Source organism: Erythrolamprus reginae, chromosome 5, assembly GCF_031021105.1.
Source record: "Erythrolamprus reginae isolate rEryReg1 chromosome 5, rEryReg1.hap1, whole genome shotgun sequence".
Lineage (NCBI taxonomy): Eukaryota > Metazoa > Chordata > Lepidosauria > Squamata > Dipsadidae > Erythrolamprus > Erythrolamprus reginae.
The window spans coordinates 71,381,503-71,406,012 of NC_091954.1; the positions used below are offsets into that span (position 1 = coordinate 71,381,503).

General features: G+C 39.1%; 1 protein-coding gene across 1 annotated transcript in view; it reads right to left on the bottom strand.

The window, feature by feature from the left end:
* EFHD1 (EF-hand domain family member D1) overlaps positions 1–23,837 on the bottom strand; it is a 54,188-nt gene extending 30,351 nt beyond the window's left edge. Inside the window, exon 1 of the mRNA XM_070753060.1 lies at positions 23,218–23,837. Coding sequence (XP_070609161.1) covers positions 23,218–23,537 — 320 coding nt within the window. The 5' untranslated portion in view covers positions 23,538–23,837. The remainder of the gene's footprint in view (positions 1–23,217) is intronic.
* Between the last annotated feature and the right edge of the window lie 673 nt (positions 23,838–24,510).

Genomic DNA, 24,510 nt, shown 5'->3' on the forward strand with positions numbered 1-24,510 from the left:
CTCACTCCATTCCTAAGAGGAGTTTAAGAGATGTGCATAAAAGCGCCAGTGTGCCTACCATCCCTGTTCTAATGTTGCCTTTTATTCTAATCCATTTCATGTATTCATAATCATGTTATACTATTGTATATGCTTTCTAATACATGCTTGATGAAAATAAAAAAATAAAATAAAAACAAACTACCATTCATTATCCTCAGTACAGGAAGCTGTATTTTTTTGTAGACAGAGGACATATAAAAGATAATACAGTACCTCTTTGAGTTTCAGTAAAGGTAGTTATGAATTCCAGAGATGAAATAAATTGCAATCAAGTAAACTTGAATGAGTGGCACACATTAACTGTTCCTTAAGATTGATCACTATCCAAGAACCTCATTATAGATTACCCATACCAAATTAAAAATACTGACAAAAATTAGAATTTTAACAAAAGTCAAAATTGGGGGGATTATACTAAATTACTGTGGAGGAGGAAGTAAGTCTAATAAAATATAAAAGCAAAATTATAATTTATCAATTTAGCAACCCTCAACAAAAATCATCACTCTTGTTTCAGTATATATACAGTGTTCCCTCGATTTTTGCGGGGGATGCATTCTGAGACCGCCCGCGAAAGTCGAATTTCCGCGAAGTAGAGATGCAGAAGTAAATACACTATTTTTGGCTATAGACAGTATCACAAGCCATCCCTTCACACTTTGAACTTCTAAATTGCAATTTCCCATTCCCTTCGCAACCGTTTAGATTATTACTCACCATGTTTATTAAATATTTATTAAAGGCAGACGAAAGTTTGGCGATGACATATGACGTCACCGGACGGGAAAAACCATGGTACAGGGAAAAAACCCGCAAAGTATTTTTTTATTAATATTTTTGAAAAACCGTGGTATAGACTTTTCGCGAAGTTCGAACCCGCGAAAATCGAGGGAACAATGTACACAGTTTCTAAGAGGGATAAAAAGAGGCAAGCTAGTAGACAGACTTGTTTCATCATAACCTTTCCTTCTTTGTTTGTTCCCTTTGCCTGCTTCCCAAAGCTGAGAGAGCAACGGGCCAGTTCTCTAGCTGACTTCATGTCAAGGCATGACTACAATTCAGGACTACAACGGCATCGGACAAGAATATCTCCGGGACCGCCTTCTGCCGCACAAATCCCAGCGACCGGTTAGGTCCCACAGAGTTGGCCTTCTCTGGATCCCATCAACAAAACAATGTCTTCTGGCGGGACCCAGGGGAAGAGCCTTCTCTGTGGTGGCCCCGACCCTCTGGAATCAACTCCCCCCGGAGATTAGGATTGCCCCCACCCTCCTTGCCTTTCGCAAACTCCTTAAAACCCACCTCTGTCACCAGGCATGGGGAAATTGATTCCCCTGGGCCATTTCCGCTTAACGTATGGTTTGTATTTGATGTATGATTGTTTTTAATATTAAGGATTTTAAATTGTTTTAACCATTGGATCTGTACTGTTTTGTTGTTGTGAGCTGCTCTGAGTCTCCGGAGAGGGGGGGCATACAAATCTAATAAATAATAATAATAATAATTCATGGTCTCCTATTTCTAGCTTTGTGCCTTAACCACTATACTAAAGTGACTTTTATTTCTTTCCTTAGGAAAATATAACCGTTAAAAGAAATGTATTATTTAAAAAGAAAGTTTATATTTAATTTATATTTAATTGGTTTAACTGAAAGAAAAGGCAGTAATTATGTTTAGTCTCAGGATATATGAAGGATTCATGAAATCCTGACAGAATAGTATATATAATAACAAACAAGAGATTTGAAGGAGTAAGTCATTTATGAAGGAGTTTCCTATAGAAGTTAAGACAACACAAAAGAAAACAATTGAGCCCCACAGAACTATAAACAGACCAATCAGGCATTCAGTTGATTTCCCCCCCCATTACCATTGACTGAGTCGGCTCACTTAAGTAGGAACATGACATTGTAAAACAGTACTTCCATTCCAACCCCTGGGAGATAGTTCAAGTGGTTATCATATCAGTGGCATTGAATACCTTTGAGAGATCCAAAAGGAGTAGGAAGGCTAAACCTTCCCTATTCAAGCTTTCCAAGATGACCTAAGCCCTATGGAATTTCAGTCCCATGCCTGGACATAAAACTCATCTAAAACTAATCTACATAATTTGTTTCATCTACATAATTTGCACTAAGATTCTTTGTAGTTGTAAACTTAACACCCTCTCCACAAATTTTCCAAGGGTAAATACTAATTGGAAACTATTTAGCCTGGTTGAATCAAGAGATGACCTTTTTGCAAGTGGTGTATTAGCAGCCCATCCACTCCCTTTCAAATGAGCATTTACTACCTCTATCCAAAAGTATGTGATTCACCCAGATTTCTGACTTCTGCTGTCTGTGCAAACATAGATAGACCCCACAGATAGCAGAACTCATTTTCGAGAATCCTATCTATATTCTCTGAAAGTACAAAGATAACCCCACAAAATGTTGCCTGAGTTATCCAACTTGTTTCTGTAAAAGTGGGATCTACATTTGAGCAAACACAATAAACTGTTGATAAATTGTCTTGTAAACGTATCTCAGCAGGCTTAAGATATAATATCCTATCTATTCTTCCCTAATAAGGTATGAGGCATCTTAAGAGCTGCCACTGCCATTGGACAATTTTCGATCAAGGCAATGAGATACAAAAATACTGGCATTTTGCTATTCTCATAATGTGGTACAGGTTCGAAGTTGGGCTTGTATCTCTACAGTAATATTTATTTTTCATTTTCCAACAAATAGGTTAAGGCAGTGTTTCCCAACCTTGGCCACTTGAAGATATTTGGACTTCAACTCCCAGAATTCCCCAGCCAGCATCTGCTGGGTGGGGAATTCTGGGAGTTGAAGTCCAAATATCTTCAGGTGGCCAAGGTTGGGAAACACTGGGTTAAGGCATTATTTGTGGTACTTTAAATCTCCTTATTAAACTATGGAGTGTCCCAGGAATTATATTATTAGTATACTTTATATTACCACATATTTCAAGAATTGCATAAAAATGATATGCCACACACAACAAAATGATAATAATATGTGTATATTTCCAAAGATCTAAGCCCTAGAGCTCACTGTAACAGCATCGCCAAAATAGCATTAACCTAATTAAGCTTTTTCTTCAGTATGATTGTACTGCAAAGCAGGGCATAAAAAACCTTTGCCATACCAATTCTCAGATACAGCTCATCTGCTTGGAATCTACAGTGTATATCAGACATTAATACAATTGAACAAGTCCAGAAGTATTTCACTCAGACCTCCACTCCTCACAATAAAATACCTTATGCCACCAGGCTTGAAATTTTGGGCCGGGACAACCTAGAACTGAGTCCGTTTTGGAGTGAGTGGCATATAAATACAATAAATAAATAAATAAACTATGCTAACTATGGTTTGACCTAGTGTTAGTGCTAGTGTTCTACCTGTCAATGACTACTAATACAGTAATCCAACCACAATAATACATGGGCAAACAAAAGATATAAACCCATAGTAAACTGCTCCAAATTTGATTGCAGAAAATACGACTTCAGCAACAGAGTGGTCAGTGTCTGGAATGTACTACCTGACTCAGCCTTTACATCATCAAACCTCCATAAATTTAAACTTAAACTGGACCTCACCCCATTCCTAAGAGGTCTGTAAGAGGGTGTGCATAAGAACACCTGCTAAGAAGTGAGAAGCCTGAACACTAGAAAAAAAGAAGTTAGGGAGATGGTTGTAGTCTGGAAAAACTTTTGCTATGTTGCTCTTATTGATAGTAATTACAAAGAAGACACACATTTTTAACAGCTTAGCTTAGTAAAAAGATTGCTCCAAAATTATGAAAGGTAGTTAAAACACAATTAGAAGTGCCAAACAATTTTTTTAATGAAAAGAAATGTCTTTTTGGCACACAACCAACATTCTATGAGATATATTGGGCTGAAGAAAGAGTAACTCGCTGAAAATCATTCATTTAACATTCATAGCTAAGGAAAGCCTAAATTCAGTCTCCTGGTTTCTAGTTAAGCATCTTAGCCACTACACCAAACTGGACTTTCATGTAGGCACTGTTCAAATACATGGCAGATGTCTCACAGAAGACCTGGATCAGATACACAATAAAGGATTTAAGTTAGAAGACAGAAGCTGATATATGTTAGAAAATCATGGGTTTAATTCTCCCTCACTGGAAGTTCAACGAAGGTTAATTCCTTGCTTTGGATATCTGCCCTGAGCAGATACGGCCTAATTTGCTTCCTTCCAAATCCATGAGAAAGAAAATAAAAACCAGAACATTTTTACCCAATCTAGAAAAAACATGAGTTAATTGGAAATACAGGGAGTTGCTAGAGAGAACAAGGTTAGGGCAGATAGTTTTAAGAAAATGATAAGTAGGTGAATATGTGCATATTTATTTTATTTATTTATTTATTAAATTTGTATGCCGCCCCTCTCCGTAGACTCGTAACTTTAAGGGAAGCTCATTTTATGCAAAGCAAATGTTAAAATCTAATTAGAATAGTAGAAACGTAGATGAAAAAAATTTCAAGAAACCAAGGTAGGCCTATGGATTGATTATGAAGAGAAAATATTAAAATAAAAAAGACATACGTATTATACCTATAAAGCCCTTCATGGCATCGGACCAGAATATCTCTGGGACCGCCTTCTGCCGCACGAATCCCAGCGACCGATTAGGTCCCACAGAGTTGGCCTTCTCCGGGTCCCATCGACTAAACAATGTCGTTTGGCGGGTCCCAGGGGAAGAGCCTTCTCTGTGGCGTCCCCTACTCTCTGGAACCAGCACCACCTGACTCTCTGGAACTGCCCCCACCCTCCTTGCCTTCCGTAAACTCCTTAAAACCCACCTTTGCCGCAAGGCATGGGGGAATTGAGATATCTCCCCCGGGTCTATACAATTTATGTATTGTATGTTTGTATGTATGTCTGATTAATAATGGGGGTTTTAAAATGTTTTTAAATTATTAGATTTGTTATGAATTGTTCTATTGCTGTTGTGAGCCGCCCCGAGTCTACGGAGAGGGGCGGCATACAAATCTAATAAATAAATAAATAAATCTAATAAATAAATTATGGCAAACCAAAACATTTTACAGTTAAGCGTTCAAGTTCTCCAGAATTTTTCATTGGACATACAGATAGGCCTTAACTTATTATGATCATTTGTTTTGTGACTGCTGGAACAGCATCCCTAGGGTCACATGATCAAAATGTAGTCATTTGTCAAGCAGTATATATTTACAACAGTTGCATCAAGGTCTCATGATCTCCACTTGTGACCTTTCCAGATGGTTTCCAATAAGCCAAGCCATTGGAGGAAGTCATATCTGCTTAACAACTAAATGATTAGTTTAACATCTCTAGTGATTCACTTCACAACCACGGCAAAAAAAGTTATAAAATTGGGTGAGCCGCTCCGAGTCTCCGAAGAGGGGCAGCATACAAATCTAATAAATAATAATAATAATAATAATAATAATAATAATAATAATAATAATAATAATAACAACAATCTCACAGCAACAGAAATTGATTGTCAGTTGAGGACTATGTGTATTTAAAGAATTGCAATATATGCTGCTCAAAAAAATAAAGAGAACCCTCAAAAAACAGATCCTAGATCTGAATGAATGAAACATTCTCATTGAATACTTTGTTCTGTACAAAGTTGAATGTGCACAACAGCATGTGAAATTGATTGTCAATTGGTATTGCTTCCTAAGTGGACAGTTTGATTTCACAGAAGTTTGATTTACTTGGAGTTATATTGTGTTGTTTAAGTGTTCCCTTTATTTTTTTGAGCAGTGTATAATATGAAATGCCTGCATGGGGGTGGAGTAGTGGTATCAGGGCAGAAGTTCAGTATGTGCTTGAATCTTCAGTTAAAATACTTTTTAAAAACCCTTTGAGATAAGGGATAAGATTACAATGTAATATTATTATCTTTTTCCTGCCCTGAAGTAGAGCTGAAATTCTAGGTAAATCTTGATTTACAACTAAGATCCAGCCCAAAATTTATGTTGTTAAGTAATAAATTTGTTGGTTTTTGCCACATTTTACGACTTTTCTTGTCACTTTTGTTAAATCAGTAACATGGCTGTTAAGAGAATGTGATTTCCCCATTGACTTTGCTTGTCAGAAGGTTGCAAAAGTTGCTTAAATAGGCCACGACACTGCAACTGTCATAAATGTGAGTCAGTTGTCAAGCATTGAATATAAATCACGTGATTATGGGGATGCTACAATACTCACAAGTGTAAAAAATGGTCATAAGTCACTTTTTAGTGCCATTATAACTTCGAATGGTCACTAAATAAATCAAGGATTACCTGCATTTAGATTTTGGGTCTATGGATTGAATACATTCCATATAATTGAAGAGAGCTGTTTCATCAAAACAAAAAGGTTAGGAGATTGTAGTAATATATGGGCATGTTTCAGAGATGGGTTCCTCCCTGTTTGCCCAAACCAGTAGCAACCCACTGGTGATGTTATGATGACATCATGGAACCAGTTCAGTCAGTGCTGGTCAGTGGATGCCGTCATTCTTTTTGTTTATTTATTTGTTTGTTTCTTTGTTTCTTCTGAGCATGCGCAGAAGCTGAGTTCCAGCACTGCGCATACATCGCCATTTTGTTTGAGTTTTTTTAAAAAAAATTGGCATGTGTGCTGAGACATGGTCACACAGCGCAGGAAGAAGCAAACCAGGAGCGAGATAAGTTAGAACCTACCCCTGGCGTGTTTATATATATTTCTTTTTATTATTATAATAATAATAATAATAATAATAATAATAATAATAATAATAATAATAATAATAAAAAAAAATAAATAATAGATTTGTATGCCGCCCCTCTCCGAGGACTCTGAGCAGCTCACAACAATAAAACATCATATACAAATCCAATGTTAAAACAGTCTTTAAAAAACCCCTATTAAAAACAGTCATACAGCCCAAACACACCATCCATAAAATCAAAGGCAGCTAAGTACATATCAATTCGTCCATGCCTGGCGACATAGATGAGTTTTCAAAAGTTTGCAAAAGGCAAGAAGGGTGGGGGCAGTCCTAACCTCCGGGGGGGGGGGAGCTGATTCTAGAGGGCCGGGGCCACCAGAGAAGGCTCTTCCCCTGGGTCCCGTCAGATGGCAGTGTTTTGTCGACAGGACCCGGAGAAGGCCAACTCTGTGGGGCCTAATTGGTTGCTGGGATTCATGCGGCAGCAGGCGGTCCTGGAGGTATTCTGGTCCGATGCCATGTAGGGCTTTATAGATCATAACCAACACTTTGAATTATGACCGGAAACTGATCGGCAGAGTGATAGCTCTCGCAGCCGCATTCTGCATGATCTGAAGTTTCTGAATACTTTTCAAAGGTAGCCTAATACATTAATTCTCTCTCTCTCTTAATATAGATTCTGACTGAAAGAATTGCAAACTACACTTTATAATAATTAACAACTCAGTTAAACAGCAGAAGCATCTTTATAAAAATATATTGCTTTTTTACTAGTATATTTGCCAGATTGCTGATAGCTGTGAATAAAGAAGATTACTGTAACAGAAAATCCAGTTCCCTTTTTGATTGAGGGATATTTTTTTTTCATTTTTCTTACTAGATTAGCCAAGAAAGAACTTCATACCACAGAGACTAGCTGACTCAAAAAGCACAAAGACAAAGGAGACAAGCTACAGCACAAGAGATTGGATCACAGCCAAAAACAAAATAAAAAGATGAAGTATGGCTCCATTGCCAAAACTATGCAGTAAAACAACTGCATAGAAAACAAAAACCATATCAAAGTTCCATCTAACTCACTCCCTATTCCTAAAGTGGGTGTGTTTGTTGACTGTGCATCATACACAAGGGAAATTGCTGCTCCCAGAAAGCAGGTCTTACTGACTGCTGTAAATGCTGCGCCCAACGCTAGAATTTTGTATCAGATCCCAAAGACAGTATTTATTTCACTTGGCTTGGCAAGGAAATCCTAGTGTTCCTTTCAAATGGGCAGTATTTTCTTCTTGCTCCTTTGTTTTTATTCCCATTAAAGAAGAGACTAATTTTCTTTGGCAAAACGCCTCCAGCTAATCAGACTGGGAACTGTTACTGTAATTGTATTGGTAATTACATTAGTCAGCCTCATAGCCAACCCAAGGTATTTGAATTTCACCAGGATTATTCATATTCCCAGTTCTGAGATGGCACATGAAGAACATGTGTACTAAATGAGAAACAAAGTTTCCCCAAACAAGTATTTGGAGAAATAAATATGAAACTACTCTATTTCGGGACATTGCAACTGTCAGAAATATAACTCAATTGCAAAGCATCTGAATTTTGATCACATGCCCATGGGGATGTTGCAATAGTCATAAGTGTAAAAAAACAGTCATAAGTCACATTTTTCAATGCTGTTGTAACTTTGAACAGTCATTAAATGAACCACTGTAGGTCGAGGACTACCTGTACATATTTATCCCTTGTCTCAACATTTCCTATTTTTTAAAAATAAGCATGTCAAAATATTTTTAAAAGATATACAGTGGTACCTCTACTTAAGAATTTAATTCGTTCCATGACCAGGTTCTGAAGTAGAAAAGTTTTTAAGTAGAAACAAATTTTCCCATAGGAATCAATGTAAAAGCGAACAATGCGTGCAAACCCATTAGGAAAGATGGGTTAAAGCTCGGAATTTGGGTGGGAGGAGGGGGAGGAAGAAGAGGAGGAGGACAGTCGCTGCCGAAGGAAGAAGGTGAGGTGAGAGGACTAAAAAAAATCCAAAACTTTAAGGTTAAAAAAAAAAGAGGGACTCTGAGGCGGTGAGGAGGAGCATGTGCCTCCCATACACCCGGCGCGAGGCTGCCTCCCGAACACTGCGCCAGAGAGGGAATGGCAGGAAACTGGCCGGACCTTCGTGCCGCTCTCAAATTTCGTGGGAAATTTTTCTGGCCTCTGGTTCTTAAGTTGAAAATGGTTCTTAAGAAGAGGCTAAAAAATCTTGAACACCCGGTTCTTATCTAGAAAAGTTGTTAAGTAGAGGCATTCTTAAGTAGAGGTACCACTGTACAACAAATAGATTACAGCCATTCAATGCTTAGCCTATTTAAAGATTAAAATGGTATCTTCATTCACAATTTCTATATGACTGAAACATTCCTAAGTTCATAGTCATGGTCTTGCTGTGATTACATGCAACCTAATATGCCACTAAAAATGAAAGAAGTGTTGGTTCTTCAAACTCTTTTCCTGTGTATCACACTTGATAAGAAACAGAACAACCAAGCTATTATTTATTATGTTCTTATTTCTTAAATAGTCTTAAATATACCTATTTTTTAAAAAATGTTCTTCAGTCTGCCTTAAGTACCCCTTTCGTTATTCAAAACAATTTAAAAACTTTATGCACAGAACTTATGTTCTTAGAACAGAAAATGAAAGTTTTAAATTTAAATTTTATGAAAGTATTCCAGCAGAAAAAGAATAACTTACCAGGATATGTAAACGCACTAGAATTAACATGCATAAATGACATCGGATCTGTATTAGGAATATTACAGACAATAAAGCCATTTTCCTATGAACAGAAATATTTATGTTGAAGCTAGAAAGCTACTGATGTTTTTTTTTTAAAGCAAACTCAGCATTTTGCTAGTTAAGATAGTATGACTCATAGAGAAATCACCATGCTGTGACTAAAGAGCCTAATCGATACAAAATGTTGTGAATTACAGTGGTACCTCTACTTACGAACTTAATTCGTTCCATGACCGGGTTCTTAAGTAGAAACGTTCGTAAGTAGAAGCAATTTTTCCCATATGAATCCATGTAAAAACCAATAAAGTCTGCAAGCCCAATAGGAAAATCCAAAACTTTCAGGCTTAAAAAAAAAAAGCGGCAGGCAGACCAAACGAAGCCAAATGGAATGAAGAAAGGCAGTGAGGAGAAATGGGGGATAGAGGATCAAATGAATCCAAACGGAGTGAAGACAGGAAGTGTCTGGGGAGGTGATTTTAGAAGCGAGATCGGGAAGCGAAGGAAGCGGCTGGAGAGGTGATTTTGGCAGCGAGATGGGGTGAAGGAAGCAGTAGACGAGGGGGGATTTTGGCAGCGGGATGGGGTGACTGAAGAAAGCTGAGGAAGCAGAGGGAGAGAGGGGAATTGAAATGGGGCAGTTGCGGAGAGCTCGCCGGATGCGCCGTTTTGGCTGCAGCAGCCGAGAGAGAAGCGAAGGTTCATAAGTAGAAAATGGGTCATGAGTAGAGGCAAAATAATAATAATAATAATAATAATAATAATAATAATAATTTATTAGATTTGTATGCTGCCCCTCTCCAAAGACTCTTGAACACATGATTCATATCTCGAAAAGTTCGTACGTAGAGGCGTTTGTAAGTAGAGGTACCACTGTATATTACAAGGCTCTTCTATAAACAAAAAAGTAAAGAAGGTTCAGTGTAATATTGCCATTGTTCAGTTTCTTATTCTATTATTTACATTCTTTATAAACTAAATTGTCCCATGAACACTTTAAAAAGACAGGGGTAGTAGTAGCAGCAGCAGTAGTAATAATAGTACAGTAGTTGTTGCTGTTATACATTCAGGGCTGAAAATAATCCTGAGCAGTAGTCCCAGGGACTAAAGTGCTCCAACTACAGTCCTCTGTTATCAGTAATTTCTTCTAAATCGATCAGGTTGTTAAACTTAGGGCAAGTTGAAAGTCCAGATCTCACCTATCACCATTTCTTGAACACAAAAATGGCTGTTGCCTTTCGTCCACTCCAAACCTATCACAAATTCTCCTCTCCACTCAACTCCAATAAATAAATTGATGAAGCTCTGCTTCAAAATTACTTTTGTCATCTTAAATCCCTTTGTGCTATTAATCTACTGTGCTTTATTCCAATTTAGCAAAATCTCCCACTGGGATCAGGAATCGTGCCTGGCATGTCCCCTCCCTTCCAGCAGTTGCTTGCTGCCCTACATGGCCATTTCATCTTGGACTGCTATGTCCCCTGCTACTCAGCAGCTTCTTTTTTGATTCTTCCAGTTAATTCAGGGAAGTTCTATAAAAACCATGGAGTCCAATAAAGTGACATGGCCATTATATTTTCTTCAACCCTTCTGCCAACATATTTCCATTCTACCCTTAATATCTGCCAAGAAGGCAGCTTTTTGGTTTCTATCCACTATACTTTCTGTTTTTTTAAAAAAATGAACACAAATCACATTTAGCTTGTGGAATTTCGGAATAAAGCGCATAAGACCATATGCTACCACGTCCTCCCTGTCAACAACTACTTCAGCTTCAACCACAACAACACACGAGCACACAACAGATTCAAACTTAATAATAACCGCCAGTGTTCCCTCTAATTTTTTGGGGGGGGGGCGGAAAAAAGTATAGTGTCTGAGCGGCAGTCCCTTCGGGACTGGGCGGCACAGAAATAATAAATAAACAAATAAACAAACAAACAAACAAACAAAAAACCCACCCTGTTTTGCCTCAGAGAATTTCAAAATAAAATATTGTACTGTGTGTCTATAACAGTGAGCTCATAATAGGGCAACTCTATCAATATCAAAATGCCACTTAAATAGTTGAGCTAGTTTCAAACTAGATTTTGATTTTCTTTCTCTTTTCCTTACTCCCATTCTTTTTCTTTCTCTTTTCCTTCCTCTCTTTTTTCTATCTGTTTCTCTCTCTTCCTCTCTTCCTCTCTCTCTCTTTCCCTCTCGGCTTCTGGGCAGGTTTGGAAAACTCTGAGTTGATGATGATTTTTAAGTGAGCGATTGCTCACTGCTCAGCTTAGAGGGAACTATGATAACCGCTCCAAACGTGACTGCAAAAAATACAACTTTAGTCATCGAGTTGTCGAAGCATGGAACTCTTTACCAGACTCTGTAGTGTCATCCCCTAACCCCCAAAATTTGACCCTTAGACTATCCATGGTTGACCTCTCCAGATTCCTAAGTGGTCAATAAGGGCCGTGCATAAGCTCACCAGCTTGCCTTCCGTCCCACCTCTTATGTTTCTACTAGCTCCATGTATATGAACGCTATTACTCCCAATGATATTTCTTCCATATTATTCCTTATGTCTTATCTTCTATTTTTCTATCAATGTATTTTACCATGATTATATCCTCTGAAACCTATACTGTATTATGAATTAGACAAAATAAATAAATAAATAAATAAATAAATAATAAAGTATGAAGGCACACAGGTGCACAAATAACTGGGAAAGCAAAAGGAAAGGCAAAGAGATCACAAAGGAGGGAACAACTACTGAAAAGAAAAGACAGACTTTAAGACAGTGTTTCCCAACCTTGGCAACTTGAAGATATCCGGACTTCAACTCCCAGAATTCCCCAGCCAGTGAATGCTGGCTGGGGAATTCTGGGAGTTGAAGTCCGGATATCTTCAAGTTGCCCAGGTTGGGAAACACTGCTTTAAGAGATCTATACACACAGAAAACTGACTTTCTTATATGAATTGGTAGGAGAAAAAGCAAGAGAACTACCAGCCAGGGCCTACTGTGGCTGCTATCCTGTCTGAACATCAACTTAGCCCCATTACAAAACCAGTACAATCCAGATGGAATTTTTTAAGGCAGCTTAGGAACAGCTAGGAGCAGCAGGGGAGACAAGCAGCTTAGGTTGTCATGCGGAATTACCCTTACAGCAAAAGTGCTAGGCTTTATACAGCAACATTTTGATTACATAAAATAAATGTGTACATTATCATTCTAAAAAGTGTTCAGTTAACATTCTACAGTATAAAATGCTTTATACTGAAAAGATATAAAATACTGAAGTGGTCGGTGAAAGTTTAAGCCATGGTTTGGCTAAAATTCTAATTATGTGCATTTTTGAAGCTTATTTCTTTATTTCATTATTCATTAGTGGTATTTATATACCGCCCCACTCCAGCAGGACTCTGGGTGGCTTTTTCGTACTGACACTAACAAAAACTCTTGTGGAATTCTCACGCTGAATAATAATTAATTTGTTTTGTCACATGTTATTTCACCTGGAAAAGACTCATTAGCATTTTCCCTCTTGGAATTATCTACCACCACCACACCACCAGTTTGTCTCTAGGCCATGAATAAGTTTAATTAGTAACTTTATGGGGGGTTTTTTTCCTAAAAAAGTCCTCCTTTTAAGTTAAGGTTGACTATGAGCAAAGGTTATGTATATTTGAGGTTCTATAGAGTCCCTCGGGAGATGGGCGGCATACAAACTGAATAAAATAAATAAATTAGGATCAAATAATGAAAGTTGCATAAGCAGCTATCTGCATAAAAAGGCCTCTTTAGTCTGTTTCAAATAAGTTTTCCTTACTTTTCTTGTACCTTCAAATAGCCACCAAACTGGCAGTTTAGCTTTTTAGTTGACACAATGTTGGCAATTTGACTTTCCATCCATAAAATGAGGACCAAGATTGTTGGGGGCAATATGCTTACTCCCTTAGAGAGGGCTGTAAAGCACTGTGAAGTGATATATAAATCTAAATACTATTGCTAAACGCTATTACTATTCCCCACTGACTTTCTAGGGAAACCAGGAAAAAAAATTGATAGTAAATTAATAAGAGAACACCTATCTGCTTTCAATGAATTCAAATCTCCAGAACCAAAGGGTTTATATCCCAGGATAATGAAGAAGCTGGCAGATGTGATCTCAGAACCACTGAATGAAATCTTTCAGAGTTTCTAGAGCAGGGGTGGAACTGGAAAAGAACTAAGGTGGTTCCAATATTTTTAAAAAAGCAATAAAGTGGATCCAGGAAATGATAACTCAATCAGCTTGATACGAATACCAGGGAAAATCCTGGAAAAAAAAAATTAAACAGTGGATTTGTGGGCATCTATAAATAAACAAGGAGAATACAGGAAGCCAGCATGGATTTGTGAAAATCAGATCATGCCAAACCAACTTTATTCCCATATTGGACAAAGTGACTAAATTAATGGTTCAGGGAAACGCTATGAATATAATACACTTGGATTTCAATAAGGCTTTTGACAAAGTAAACTACAGCCTACAGCTTGGTAAGGTAAAACAATGTGGGATAGACAGTGCTATTAGCAGCATGCAGTTCTTAATTGAGCTATATCTACATGGAAAGAAGCATGGAGTAGGATATTTCAAGTGTCTGTCTTGAGCCTGGCTCTTCAACATTTTCACAAATGATCTAGATGAAGAAATAGAAGGGGAACTCATTAAATTTACAGACAACACCAAACTGGGGAGAATTTCCAATGCTTTGGACAATAAACTCGAGTTTCAGAAGAATCTTGATAGCCCTGAACATTAGGCCCTATCCAACAAGATGCAATTCCGTGATGACAGAAGTAAGGTCCTGCACTTAGGCAGGAAAAACTGAATGCACAAATATAGAATAGAAGGTGGCTGGCTCAACATTAATAACTAGGTGAGGGAGTTAGGTATCTTGGTGGATCACCGCTTAGGTATGAATCAGCAGCATCTGCTAAAAAAAAGCTAGCATAGTTAGTTAATTAGTTAGTTAGTTAATTTGTTTGTTTGTTTATTTATTTATTTGATTTGATTTGATTTGTATGCCGCCCCTCTCCATAGACTCGGGGTGGTTAACAACAGTAATAAAAAACAGCATGTAAATCCAATACTAAAACAACTAAAAACCCTTATTGTAAAACTAAACATACATACAAACAAACAAACATACCATGCATAAATTGTAAAGGCCTAGGGGGAAAGAATATCTCAGTTCCCCCATGCCTGACGGCAGAGGTGGGTTTTAAGGAGCTTACGAAAGGCAAGGAGGGTGGGGGCAATTCTAATCTCCGGGGGGGGGAGTTGATTCCAGAGGGCCGGGGCCGCCACAGAGAAGGCTCTTCCCCTGGGCCCCTCTAGGCTGCACCAACAGAGAAATAGCATCAAGGACATGATAAGTAATAATACTGCATTGGTGAGACCACACTTGGAATACCGCATCTAGTTTTGGTTACGACAATTTTAAAACGATGCTCACAATCTAGAAAGAGTGCAGAGTAGAACAACAAAAATGATAAAGGATCTGGAAGCCAAATGAACTGCTATAGGAACTACAGTAGATATGCTTAGCCTAGTGAAGAGTAGGCTCAGAGAAGAATGATATCAGTCTTTCAATACTTGAAGGGTTATCCTAGGAAGAGGGTGTTGGTTTACTTTCCATAGCACCTGAGGGCAGGACAAGAAGCAATGAGTAGAAACTTGTCAGAGGGAGATTCAGCTGGGAAATAAGAAATAATTTCCTAATAGTAAGAATGATTAATCAATGGAAAGCTTGCCTCCAGGAGATGATGCTTTTCAAGGTTTTCAACAAAAGATATGACATCCATTTATTAGAAATGGCATAAAAACCTTCTGCTTTGGGCAGAGGTTGGACTAGAAGACATCCAAGATCCCTTCCAGCCCTATGATTCTATGAAAAGATTGCAATAGTGATCACCCAATCATAGAGGGGCTTGGCAACTGGTCATAAGTGCAAATAGTTTGCCAAAAAAATCATGGGATCATGGATACTGGCACAGCATTTTACAATAGCTGGAAGTGCTTTAAGAGGCTATTAAAAAAACTTTTCCGGAGCTATTGTAACTTTGATGACTTACATGTAGTGATTTTATTGTTTTATTTTACTTTTAAGTACGGTATGTTTTAAGAAACATACACATAAACATATGCATTCAATAATTGGAAAGAAAAAGTGACAGGTTTTTTTTCTTTTCATATGAACTTCTCTTTTTGGTCAACCAAGGGTAGAAACATAGAAACGTAGAAGTCTGACGGCAGAAAAAGACCTCATGGTCCATCTAGTCTGCCCTTATACTATTTTCTGTATTTTATCTTAGGATGGACATATGTTTATCCCAGGCATGTTTAAATTCAGTTACTGTGGATTTATCTACCACATCTGCTGGAAGTTTGTTCCAAGGATCTACTACTCTTTCAGTAAAATAATATTTTCTCATGTTGCTTTTGATCTTTCCCCCAACTAACTTCAGATTGTGTCCCCTTGTTCTTGTGTTCACTTTCCTATTAAAAACACTTCCCTCCTGGACCTTATTTAACCCTTTAATATATTTAAATGTTTCGATCATGTCCCCCCTTTTCCTTCTGTCCTCCAGACTATACAGATTGAGTTCATTAAGTCTTTCCTGATACGTTTTATGCTTAAGACCTTCCACCATTCTTGTAGCCCGTCTTTGGACCCGTTCAATTTTGTCAATATCTTTTTGTAGGTGAGGTCTCCAGAACTGAACACAGTATTCCAAATGTGGTCTCACCATCATTCTATATAGTGGGATCATAATCTCCCTCTTCCTGCTTGTTATACCTCTAGCTATGCAACCAAGCATCCTACTTGCTTTCCCTACCGCCTGACTGCACTGTTCACCCATTTTGAGACTGTCAGAAATCACTACCCCTAAATCCTTTTCTTTTGAAGTATTTGCCAACACTGAACTGCCAATACAATACTCAGATTGAGGATTCCTTTTCCCCAAGTGCATTATTTTACATTTGGAAACATTAAACTGCAGTTTCCATTGCTTAGACCATTTATCTAGTAAAGCTAAATCATTTACCATATTACAGACGCCTCCAGGAATATCAACCCTATTGCACACTTTAGAGTCATCGGCAAATAGGCAAACCTTCCCTACCAAACCTTCCCCTATGTCACTCACAAATATATTAAAAAGAATAGGACCCAGAACAGATCCTTGTGGCACACCGCTTGTAACCTGACTCTGCTCAGAATACTCGCCATTAACAATAACTCTCTGATGTCTACGCTTCAGCCAGCTGCAAATCCATTGAACTATCCAGGGATTAAGTCCAATCTTCACTAATTTATCTATCAGCTCTTTATGTGGAACCGTATCAAAGGCTTTGCTGAAGTCCAGGTAGGCAATATCCACGGCACCACCTTCATCCAACACCTTTGTGACATAGTCAAAGAAATCAATGAGATTAGTCTGACATGATTTACCTTCAGTAAAGCCATGCTGATTTGGGTCTAATAAGTTATTGTTTTTTAGGTGCTGATTTATCCTCTTTTTGAGTAGAGTCTCCATCATTTTAACTACAACTGATGTCAAGCTAACTGGCCTGTAGTTACCAGCTTCTTCTCTACTGCCCTTCTTGTGAATAGGCACAACACTGGCCATTCTCCAATCCTCAGGAACTTCTCCTGTTAACAAGGATTGGTTAAACAAATCAGTCAGGGGGGTAGCAAGGACAGATCTGAGTTCTTTAAGAACTCTGGGGTGGATGCCATCTGGACCCATTGCCTTATTTATCTTTAATCGTTCAAGTTCTTCTAAGACATCGGCTTCTAAGATCACTGGTGAAGTTTTTTTACCACAGGCAAGTACAATAATATGGAATGTTTAACAGACTCTGGGAAGATGAAAGCAGAAATGAAGGCAGAGCAAGATTTTGCAGTTTTTAAGACTCTGTTATATTATCTACTAACAATAAATGCACTCCAGAAATCCAGGTAGGTTTTGTTTTTGAGTTTTGTTTGTGAGAATTTGAAGGAAAGTATGCTATTTTATTATCAATTCACTATTTGCATATTAGCATAGAGTCCGCAAGGAATTAGGTGGCTTATAACTTTAATAAATTAAATTAAAATTAAATCTGTATGTCTGGGTGAAATAAAGGCACTGAAACCAAGACCTTTTAAAGTGACTTTCATAAAACAGTGCAAACTATGAAGTAAAAGGAAAAACATGTCTGAGCATTTGTCCACAGCCCACTTGTGGTCTACAGCTACAAACACAGACCACAATTGAGCCCAAGACATATGTTGTTAAATGAGACATTTGTTAAGTGAGTTTTGTCCCATTCTATGACTATTCTTGCCACAGTTATTAAGTGAATCACTGCAGTTGTTAAATTAGAAGTCCAGTTGTTAAATTAACCTAGCTTCTCCATTGACTTCGCTTGTGAGAAGATTGCAAATGGCCTTGGGACACAGCAAGTTATAAATATGAACCAAAAATCAGCATCTGAATTTTGATCACATGATCAAGGGATGCTGCAAAAGTTTAACTGTGAAAAATGGTCATGTCACATTTTTAGTGCCATTGTAACTTTGAACAATCATTAAACAGACTGTTATACCGAGCCAAGGTGGCGCAGTGGGTAGAGTGCAGTACTGCAGGCCACTAAAGCTGACTGCTAGATCTGCAGGTTAGCGGTTCAAATCTCATCACCGGCTCGAGGTTGACTTAGTCTTCCATCCTTCCAAGGTGGGTAAAATCAGGACCTTAATTGTGGGGGCAATATGCTGGATCTGCTAAAAAGTGCTATTGCTAACAAGTTGTAAGCTGCCCTGAGTCTAAGGAGAAGGGAATGAATGCCCTGAGTCTAAGGAGAAATTGAATGAATAAATATTCAAATAAATAAATAAATAAATAAATAAATAAACGGTTGTAAAATGAGGGCAAACTTTCACAAGTTGTTGAAAACTCACCTTTGCCATCAGGCATGGGGAAATTGACATCTCCCCTAACTACTTTGGTTTATGTATGGTCTGATTGTGTTGTGTGATTATTTTATTATAAGGGTTTTTAAATTGTGTTTTTAAATATTGGATTTGTACATTTTTATTATTGTTGTGAGCCACCCCGAGTTTTTGGAGAGGGGCGGCATACAAATCTAATACATTGTTATTATTAAATTATTATTGTTGTTGTTGCTATTATATTCTCAATGAGAAATTTCAATCAGGATGGCTACATATGGAAGCATTTTTAACCAACTACAAATACACTGTAATTGTATTGGCTGCTGAAGGATTGGAGGGGGGAGGACATCAGTTTCAGTTTCTCTAGGAGAGCTGAGCACACAATATTTTTTTTTCCATGAGTAGCACAGATTGCACAATTTTCCTTCCTTAAGCAAGGAATGTGCTTTATGAGTCTTGATGTCTATCTCAAAGGTGTGCATTTAACTCCTAACTCAGCAGAAACATCTCCTGTAAGATACAGGTCAGAGAGGAATCTCTGTATTATTTGCAATTGTCATACCACGTGTTGTAAAGCCATTGATTCTGGAAACTCATAAGTTGTTTCATTTTTCCCTTCTGGGAATCATTGTCCCTGCAACTGCATCGAGCAAATTTTGATAATGTTAACATAAAATTTCAAAAGCGGCCACTCGCTTATGAATTAGATGGCCATAAGTCAAATAAATAAATACTGTACTTTCTCTCGCCTCCACAGGCTAAGTGAATAATGGTAACAGTGACTGGCTTAACACATCATAGTAAACTACCGATAACTAGGACATATAATAATTTAATGCAACATGTTTAGTTTAGTTTAGTTTATTTAGATTTGTATGCCACCCCTCTCCGAAGACTCGGGGCGGTTAACAACAATAAAAAACAATGTAACAAATCTAATATTAAAAAGTAATCTAAAAAACCCCAATTTAAGAGACCAATCATACCAACAAACATACCATGTATAAATTCTATAAGTCTAGGGGAAAGGGAGAAAAAATTTTCAATTCCCCCATGCCTGACAACAGAGGTGGGTTTTAAGGAGCGTGCGAAAGGCAAGGAGGGTGGGGGCAACTCTGATATCTGGGGGGAGCTGGTTCCAGAGGGTCGGGGCCGCCGCAGAGAAGGCTCGTCTCCTGGGTCCCGCCAAATGACATTGTTTAGTCAACGGGACCCGGAGAAGGCCAACTCTGTGGGACCTGACCGGTCGCTGGGATTCGTGCAGCAGGAGGCGGTCCCGGAGATAATCTGGTCCGGTGCCATGAAGGGCTTTATAGGTCATAACCAGCACTTTGAATTGTGACCGGAAACTGATCGGCAACCAATGCAGACTGCGGAGTGTTGAAGTAACATGGGCATGCCTTGGGAAGCCCATGATTGCTCTCGCAGCTGCATTCTGCACAATCTGAAGTTTCCGAACACTTTTCAAAGGTGAAAACTGCTATGATCAGGTTTAGCTTAGTAACAGCTAATAACAGTTCATTAAAATCTGAATTAATTCACTATTGTATGATCTGTAAATCATTTATTCAAGAAGCCAATGGCATACCACAATGTGTATGCTCAGTCAGGGAGCGGCCCAAAGGAACTGAGTGACTAAGTAGACATCTGAACCAGGGTTTTCCCAATTCCAGTATCATAAATCCTTATACTCCTATTAAAATGTAGCCAACTATATCTGAGTCAGCAAAAAAATTACTATATTTCAAAACCTAAAATTTGCCACCCCCATTGCTGATCCATATTCTGACACTACCTCTGTTCTGAATCACTGCAGAAAGTTGTATCCTAATTTTGTGCATTCAAGGCCATCAAAATGACAGGTTCATTCCTCCAAGTTTTCTGTTCTCTCTTTTCTGCCTATCACCAGACTACAGGAAAAATATCCACCAATCACAGTGCTCCAAGAGGAATGGGGAGGGTCTGTCTCCTTCCTGTGCCTCTCCACCTATATCTCATTTTGAATAAAGTTTGAGAAAACAATCATGAGAATAATTAAGTCACAGGCACTTAAATTTTTTATTTCCTTTCTTTACATGGTTGATCAATAGTAACTTACAGTTTCCTTATTAGGTAGCAATGGAAGTGAAGCATATCAACATTTCTCTATATTATGCTATTTCAGCCTGTTATGCCATTTCACCTTGATATCATTCTAAGCCCTGGCAAGAAGTTATTTTTCCTTATATTCCATGCACCATCATGTCCAGCAGATTGACAGCAGAGAAATAGATTGGGAAATGGAAAGAAAAAAATAGCTTCAAACAGGCAGTAAACAAGTGATGGCAAACCTTTTTTCCTCGAGCGCCGAAAGAACATGCTACCGCGCATGTGCGAATGCCCACACCCATAATTCAATGCTTGGGGAGGGTGGAAAACAGCTTCCCCCATTCCCTGGAGACCCTCTAGAGCAGTGTTTCCCAACCTTGACAACTTGAAAATATTTGGACTTCAACTCCCAGAAGTCCCCAGCCAGCATTCGCTGGCTGGGGAATTCTGGGAGTTAAAGTCCAAATATCTTCAAGTGGCCAAGGTTGGGAAACACTGCTCTAGAGGCCGAAAAGTCCTGTTTCCCAACTTCTAGTGGGCCCAGAAGGCTTGTTTTTCGCCTTCCCCAGACTCCAGAGGCTTCCCAGGAGCCGGGGGAGGGTAAAACAATGACCTCCTCCACCCCCCCACCCCCAGAGACTCTCTGGAAGCCAAAAATGTCCTCCCAGAGCCTCTGTGCGAGTCAGAAATCAGCTGACTGGCACACACATGCACATTGGAGCTGAGCTAGGGCAATGGATCATGTGCCAGCAGATTTCGCTCTGCATGCCACCTGTGGCACCTGTGCCATAGGTTCGCCATCACTGCAGTAAACACTTCTGTAATCCCACTTACTACCAGTCATGTGATTCTATCTCTGACATAGTGGGTGGCAAAGCAAAACAGATTTCACACAGCCTGCAGCCTCCACTAGATGCTCACAATAATTTAAACTTGTCTCACTCCTGGGGTTGGGATGGGATGAAGACATCCCAGGGATGTCATTATAAAAAGATGTCATCAAGACATGTCTGTATTACAGTTGGAAAAAGGATGAAAAGGACCAGTATTTAGAAGCCAATCCCATTAAATTCAATTAAACACAGACTACACTATTCATTTAGCTTACTATCCCATTAAACCTAGGACTTGCTTTCTTGATAGCAGATATGTGACTACATAGTTAATAAATTGGAATAGCAATCAAAAATGTTCAGCAAATCAGGCCAAAAGTCTTTTTCAATTCCTCTTTTAGTAACATAATTGGAACAAGTGACAAATACTTCATCTTTTATTACTTAAAAGCACAAGCTAAATTTAACCATGGTTGACTTTGCAGGAGTGGGGAAGGTCAAGTTTTTTGTTGCAGTGTGATTTTTATGGCCAAATATAAACTGCTGCTCCAATCCACAGAGATAAGATACCAAGCCTAACAATAGGAAGACTTTTAACAGGTCAAGTTCTGTGGACTGAAGTTCTTTTTAATTTAGGAAGTAAATGTGGGGGTTTTTTCACAATACAGAGAATTGGCAGAAAGAAATACTACAGGTTTTCATTTTGCAACAACAGCAAAAGAAGGAACTGGAAATTTGAAAATTAACTAATATACATGAGGGAAAAGATTGGTGAGGTTTATATTTTTAAAATGATAGGCACATAAAAGCAAACAGCCACACCAACATTTTGAAAATAGCTACGGGATCTGCAGAATTTGATTTAAATTTTAGTCTGCAATCTTGGGCATGCTAATTAAAATTCCATTGAATCTAGCCAACTTTATTGTGATTTTTTTACATTACCTTTCAATTTATCAGAGCCCTTGAGGAAAATGTGATACACAACTCTGTAAAAGTTTACTCAAAATTAACACAACTTTTTCCTGGGAAGCATTTATCTAGCACAGTGTTTCCCAACCTTGGCCACTTGAAGGTGATGCAGGACATGCTTATTTTAATAGTATACTTCTATAAAAGCAGGTTTTTAAACATTAATTTCCCAAAATCTTTTGCTTACATAAGATGGATTGTATTTATAAAGGTAGACTGCAAATGAAGATAAAGTAAGGCAGTGTTTCCCAACCTTGGCCACTTGAAAGTATCTGGACTTCAACTCCCAGAATTCCCCAGCCAGCATTCGCTGGCTGGGAAATTCTGGGAGTTGAAGTCCAACTATCTTCAAGTGGCCAAGGTTGGGAAACACTGATCTAGCATATAGGTATTATGCACTCTCCTATTCTGGAATCAGTCATACTCTCATTAAACATTGACCTCAGTCAGTGCACATAGAGTTATAAGCAACTTTTTCCAACTCGTTCTTCTACTGCCTCATGGTTGAGTCGCCTCAGAAATCTTGAACTTCCGCATAAAATGTTTGAAATTTTAAACGTCAACGATTCCACCGACTTCTTCGCTACGAAGAAACCGCCGTTGGAACCGAGCTGCCACGGGCGGTATGCTATTAAATACACGTGGAAGCTCGAACCCGCGAAGGATTTGGGAAATACTGTACATACTACAGAAAACTACTCAGGCGTTTCAAGTTCGCCGAGATGGAAAACGACAAAGAGGAACAGTAAAGGGATAGTGCGGGGGCTGAGGCGATGCTTACAGTCTAAAGGAGCCCTCCATATCCTTGATCTGCCGGCGAGTGAACTCTTTAAACTCCGTATAGGGGTTGAAGACCTGGGCGAAGCGGGGCTGCGCCGAGCCCGCGTTGATGTCCTGCCTGTGAGTCAGCTTGGCGCTCAGCTCCGGGTCGGCGGCGGCGTTCAGGGCGCTGAGGTCCTCGGCCGGGTCCTCGGGGCTCGCTTCGGAGCCGGCCAGTTCAGGGACGAGGCTGTCATCCTCTTCCGCGGGAAGCGCCTCAGCGGCGCTGCCGTCCCGAAGCAGTCGCCTCTGCAGCTTTTGGGCCAGTTCGGACGAGGCCATGGCCGAGAAAAGACCGAGCACGCCTTTGCAAACCGTCGCCGGCGGGCCCGCTTCCTTTCTTTTGCCTAAAAGCTTTACCCGCCCCGCTAACAAGCAAACTTTATTCTAGGACTTTGGCGAATTGGCGGGGAAGGAGGGCCGGGGGCGGGGAAGCGGCGAGAGGCCGGGCTGAGACTTTAAGGAGGCGCCGGGGATTGGTGCGCCATCGCAGTAAAGTCTCCGGCCTTTGGGGTTGTCCCTACCGCGGAAGCTCAGACTCTACAGACAGAGTTTCCTCCATTATTATCCCCCCCCCCCCCCGCTGCACCTGTCACCGAATCCGGTGTTGATATTTTATTTCTCTCTGGCTGTCGCAAACACCTGTTGTTGCACTTTTACGATAGCTGAGGAAACGCTATTCCACCTCCTAATAAAAAGTGGATTGGCCTGGGTCTTCGCTTAATAATGAAAATGTATAGAAACATAGATGATTGACGGCAGAAAAAGACCTCATGGTCCATCTAGTCTGCCCTTATACTATTTATTGTATTTTATTTTAGGATGGATATATGTTTATCCCAGGCATGTTTAAATACAGTTACTGTGGATTTACCAACCACGTCTGCTGGAAGTTTGTTTCAGGCATCAACTACTCTTTCGGTAAAATAATATTTTCTTACGTTGCTTCTGATCTTTCCCCAACTAACCTCAGATTGTGCCCCCTTGTTCTTGTGGTTTACTTTCCTATTAAAAACACTTCCCACCTGAACCTAAGTTAACCCTTTAACATATTTAAATGCTTCAATCCTGTCCCACCTTTCCCTTCTCTCCTCCAGACTACAAATTGAGTTCATTAAGTCTTTCCTGATAAGTTTTATGCTTAAGACCTTCCACCATTTTAGTAGCCCATCTTTGGACCCATTCAATTTTATCAATATCTTTTTATAGGTGAGGTCTCCAGAACTGAATAGTATTCCAAATGTGGTCTCACCAG